We start from the raw sequence: 5577 nt of genomic DNA on the forward strand, positions 1-5577 counted from the left end.
CCTGACCTAAATTCATCAGAACAGCTCATGGTTGACGACAAATCACACATAAGCAACACGTTTAAAGTTTCGCGAATGATGGTTTTCATAAAATGGAGAAGCGATGTTTTAAGATATGAAACACTACCGTAAACCAAAAGGAGACAGGCAGTGAAACGGACGGGGGTTGAGTCAGGTGACGTCAAAAAAATTGCGGAAGTGATTCAGTCACCTAACACACAAGCACACAGCACAAGATAGATTTCTGTCTAAAAGTGCAGTCGAGGCCTGAAACTGCGGCGGGTTTCTTGTGTAAGTGATTAAAGAGGGCAGACGACACGATACGGATCTGTGAGCTGAAACGTCATCAGTTCTGCGAAGGTAATGTCATGCTTGTAATGAATTGTTGTTATTTGTGTTGTGGCAGTCAGAGGTGGTGGATATGAACAGGTGTAATGGACGGAAACGAGTGTTTGGACGCCAATCCTTTGGTCGCAGATGAAGAGTCTCTTATTGAAGGTGTGAGTGACGCCGTCCTGCTGGTTCTGGTGTTGAGCGTCACGTTTCTCGCCGGTCTGGTGACTTTGCTGTGCAGGTGAGAGACACACAGCTTACAAAACCTGCGACATTACACTGTAGTGTTAAATGAATAATTCACCCCCAACTGAACGTTCTCTTACCGCCATATTCCAAGTCTGAATTGCAAAAGGTGTCATTTCTCTTCTTGTACTTCCAGCGAGTCATGCTCGAAGCTACATGTGGGTCTGTTTATTATCACACTAAGCTAGGAAATGACTAAACTCCTAATTGCGCTTTTTTTTTAAATGAAAGGGTTTGGTTCGTAGGGATTATATTTCATCAGACTTCCGAGGTCACACAGGATGGGTAAATGATGATGGCAGTGTTTTTATGGGTACTCTGTTTCTTTAACACAGTATTTGACACCACATAAAACTAACAACATGGTCCTCTTCTCATTCCTGCGTGTTCCTGAAGCTCAGCTTGTAGATCATTGCAACCCACCAATTCCCACGGAACACACATTCTGATCAAAATGTCACTTTGCATGGCAAATGTCTAGATGTAAATGTGTGGTCTGGTGTATGTGTCAGGAATGAGCAGCAGAGGATTCATCCGGAGAATCAAGAGCATGTGCGTGTGGTGAGAGAGCAGCTTCAAACAGAACAGGTACAGTAATGAACTGAGATGTTGATATGGAGCACCTGTGTCTCTATCATCCTGATGTCAGCGCTGAGGTCAAAGGTTGTGATCATTGTGTGTGTGATTATTCTCCTCCTCTACTGAAGGTCTCTGATTCAGAGTCCAGACATCAGTACTACTCAGACATGTCGTGTCCCGTGTGTCTGCAGCAGGCGGTTCTGCCCGTGGAGACTAACTGTGGTCATCTGTTCTGTGGTGAGGAGCGCACATTCTTATAGTGGTGCGTTTACAGTCTGATTGTGTCTGAGGATTTACTGTTTTCTCTGTTTAACGGAAGGTCCGTGCATCGTGGCGTACTGGCGTTATGGAACCTGGCTGGGTGCCATCAACTGCCCCATTTGCAGGCAAATGGTAAAGCAAGCGTGTGCTGATGGCTGTGGTCAGTGAAGTGTTCTGAACGTGACCTGACGCATGTTAACTGTCGATCAGGTGACCCTGCTCTTCCCGCTTTTCCATGACACCAGCGGCAGTGCTCGGACACAAGACGGGCAGGTGGAAGCAGCTCAGATTGTCAATGACATCAATGATTACAACCGCAGGTTCTCTGGACAACCCCGCTCGGTGAGTGAGCCTCTGCAGATTATCTTTCTAAAAATTACTTCTTCATTTCTGTTTTGTTTTAAAATCTCTTCTGGGTGATTGAAGACTCTGTGTATTTATATTTTTGTCTTGTGTTTTGTTGAAAAACATGAAATGATCCTGTCAGTGCAACCCCACACAAAGCCGCTGCTTTCCCAGCTAACCCAACAGATGAATGAAGATGAAGAATGCTCTGCTAACATTCCTATTATGTTATGAAAGCAGTTTTCTGAATGTTGTGTAGTGTTTCAACAACAATGCAAGACACATTTATAACATGCGTAATGTTGATCAAATGAAGTTTATTAAACTTAGGAGCAGTATGGTCATGTAATCTAACCAATCAGCTCGAAGAGATCTGTACAGTATACTGGATAGTATAGACTAAACAAACATGTGAACACAATACGACCAACAGAACATTTATAACTGAATCAAACTGAAAGAAATATCTTCAAAATTGAATAATAAAGAAGTGCTTCTGGCGTTGACATCTGGCAAAGTGGTCTCCAGGGGTCTCTCATCTCAGTCTTGGGACGGTCTACAGCATCCCTCTTCCACCGATCGCCTCACTCTCCGCTGGTGTCTTTTTCTAGTTCAGTTGTTCTCAAACTTCTCACATCGCCTTTAATAAAATGAGTTGTTCCCTGTACCACCTTATGACCGCCATAGAAAATCACATGAAGAAACATTCATATTAATAGTGAAGCTATCTTTACACCTCATATAATTAAGAATACAAACACTTTTATTTCTCAGCTGGTTTCAAACTAAATAACGTTTTTCCATGTTTATCAAGTGAGTCAGCAGTAATACTGGACATAAAACCCTTTTCAGTAGTGTAAACGGGGCTCTGTAAATGACTCTTATGGGGGATTTATTAACTTCGTAGGGACTGGTTACATCAGCCAATGATACATAAACGATATTTAACACAACTGTATAAAAATGTGGCTATATTAGATTTTTTCCCTAATTATCGATGATGGGTTAAAAATTTGACGTTGTATTTAAAACAGGAAGTGATTATACAGTGTCTGTCATTTCACGGACCAACAGGGGTCTCTTCAAGAACCACAGTTTGAGCACCACTGATCTACATTTATGCGTTTGGCAGATGCTTTCATCCAAAGCGACATACATTGCATTATTCTATACATTTGTTTCTAAGTGTGTGCAATCCCTGGGATTGTACCCGTGACCTTGGCATTGCTAACCCATGCTCTAACCACTGAGCTACAGGAACACATCTATTTGATGCATGAATGTGTTTTGAGAATGTTCACTATTACTCATCAAGACTCTTGTCTGTTGTCCTGGAGGAGAAGAAAAACATTGGGATGGAAGACCTCCAGGCAAACAGACTGGATTGCAGTGATGAGCTTTAGTCTGCTTGATTTCACCTGATGATTATTTCATGTGTTTGTGTGATGGCTGTAGCTTGTGGACCGCCTGCGAGACGTGCCCACGCTGCTCCGGCACGCTTTCAGAGAGATGTTCTCCGTGGGCGGCCTCTTCTGGATGTTTCGCATCAGGATTCTGCTGTGTCTGGTGGGAGCGCTGACTTACCTAGTGTCCCCGCTGGACTTCATCCCTGAAGGTGTGGTCGGCCTTCTGGGCTTCATGGACGATTTCTTTGTCATTCTGCTCCTCTTTATTTACATCTCCATCATGTATCGTGAGGTGGTGACCCAGAGACTGGTCGGTTGAGCTTCTTTCAGCTTCAAGTCTTGTGCTTCTGTTCTTCACCTGTGTTCGGTCAAAGCTGCCCTTTCTCTTGTTTTTCTCTAACCTTAAGAGCGAAATAAGACAATAAAAGTGGTTTTGTTTAAACATGTTTGAGAACCTTTTTTCAAATAAGTTTAAAGAATGGGTTTCATTTTCTTATGCTCCGGGTGAGAAGTCGCGTTTCGGGTTTTTGTGTGTGTTGGGTTCATCAATAAAACTTTTTGGACGGTTTCCCGGGCAGGGCCCAGTTGCACAGACATAGACTCACTGACTAGCAATTATTATAAGTCGTTCTTTTCATATATAAATGAGCGGAATCTAAGAGGTTATGATCAGTCTTGAAGAAGAAGAACGAAAGATGAGTAACTTTTAAGATTCTGAGCAGTTTCTGAAGCGGCCGCAGGGCTTCAATCTAGTCCAAGACTCAAAGTGAAAGCAACACATCTTCAGATAAAACCAGTGCCACTGTTTTGTGTTTATTTAGTAAAGCATGTTTGTAAAAATGACCTAGATGTGATGTGAGCCAAACCCTGTTTGAGAAACCGGCCGTTGAGTTTCATAAGAAATAGAAATCAAACTCTATTAGGCAATGAGATATGAAACCATACGTGACACACTTATTTTATTGTGATATTTACATAGAATATATTTTCACCTGAGCGAGCTCAAATAACTGTCTTAATACAATAAAGTCAGATATGTTTGGTCACGTTTTCAGTTTTCTATCTTTTCTCTTAGGGTGAATGTGATGATATCTGCTTTAAAGAGACAATAAATCACACAAAATGATAGGATGTAATATTTCACATACAGCTCAATGTGAAAAACTAAATCATAAATGAATACAGTTGAAAGAAAAAGTATGTGAACCCTTTGGGCTTGCTTGGATTTCTTCATAAATTGGTCATAAAATGTGTTCTGATCTTCATCTAAGTCACAACAATAGAGAAACACAGTCTGCTTAAAATAATACCGCACAAACATTATACGTTTTCATGTTTTTATTGAACACAACATGTAAACATTCATAGTGCAGGGTGGAAAAAGTATGTGAACCTTTGGGTTTAATAACTGGTTGACCCTCCTTTGGCAGCAATAACCTCAAGCAAACGTTTCCTATAGTTGCAGATCAGACCTGCACAACGGTCAGGAGAAATTTTGGACCATTCCTCTTTACAAAAGTGTTTCAGTACAGCAATATTCTTGGGATGTCTGGTGTGAATCGCTCTCTTGAGGTCATGCCACAGCATCTCAATCGGGTTGAGGTCAGGACTCTGACTGGGCCACTCCAGAAGGCGTATTTTCTTCTGTTGAAGCCATTCTGTTGTTGATTTACTTCTATGCTTTGGGTCGTTGTCCTGTTGCATCGTCCATCCTCTGTTAAGCTTCAGTTGGCGGACAGATGGTCTTAAGTTTTCCTGCAAAATGTCTTGATAAACTTTGGAATTAATTTTTCCATCGATGACAGTAATCCGTCCAGGGCCTGAGGCAGCAAAGCAGCCCCAAACCATGATGCCCCCTCCACCATATTTCACAGTTGGGATGAGGTTCTGATGTTGGTGTGCTGTGCCTTTTGTTCTCCACACATAGCGTTGTGTGTTCTTTCCAAACAACTCAATTTTGGTTTCATCTGTCCACAGAATGTTTTGCCAGTAGTGCTGTGGAACATCCAGGTGCTCTTTTGCAAACTTCAAACGTGCTGCAATGTTTTTTTTGGACAGCAGTGGCTTCCTCCGTGGTGTCCTCCCATGAAGTCCATTCTTGTTTAATGTTTTCCTTATTGTAGATTTGTCAAAATGTTAGCATGTGCCAGAGATTTCTGTAAGTGTTTAGCTGACACTCTAGGATTCTTCTTCACCTCATTGAGCATTCTGCGCTGTGCTCTTGAGGTCATCTTTACAGGACGACCACGCCTAGGGAGTGTAGCAACAGTGCTGAACTTTCTCCATTTGTAGACAATCTGTTTTACCGTGGACACATGGACATCAAGGCTTTTAGATATACTTTTGTAGCCCTTTCCAGCTTTATGTAAGTCAACAATTCTTGATCGTAGGTCTTCTGAGAGCTCTT

General features: G+C 42.0%; 1 protein-coding gene across 1 annotated transcript; it reads left to right on the top strand.

Annotated features, from left to right (window-relative positions):
* Window positions 1-150: 150 nt before the first annotated feature.
* Window positions 151-3616, top strand: rnf170 (ring finger protein 170). The gene is made up of 7 exons (XM_056745202.1): window positions 151-291; window positions 407-574; window positions 1092-1167; window positions 1287-1395; window positions 1478-1551; window positions 1630-1761; window positions 3220-3616. The coding sequence occupies exons 2-7, from the start codon at window positions 435-437 to the stop codon at window positions 3487-3489; spliced, it is 801 nt and encodes a 266-aa protein (XP_056601180.1). The 5' UTR covers window positions 151-291; window positions 407-434; the 3' UTR covers window positions 3490-3616.
* Window positions 3617-5577: the final 1961 nt, after the last annotated feature.

Source organism: Triplophysa dalaica, chromosome 4, assembly GCF_015846415.1.
Source record: "Triplophysa dalaica isolate WHDGS20190420 chromosome 4, ASM1584641v1, whole genome shotgun sequence".
NCBI lineage: Eukaryota > Metazoa > Chordata > Actinopteri > Cypriniformes > Nemacheilidae > Triplophysa > Triplophysa dalaica.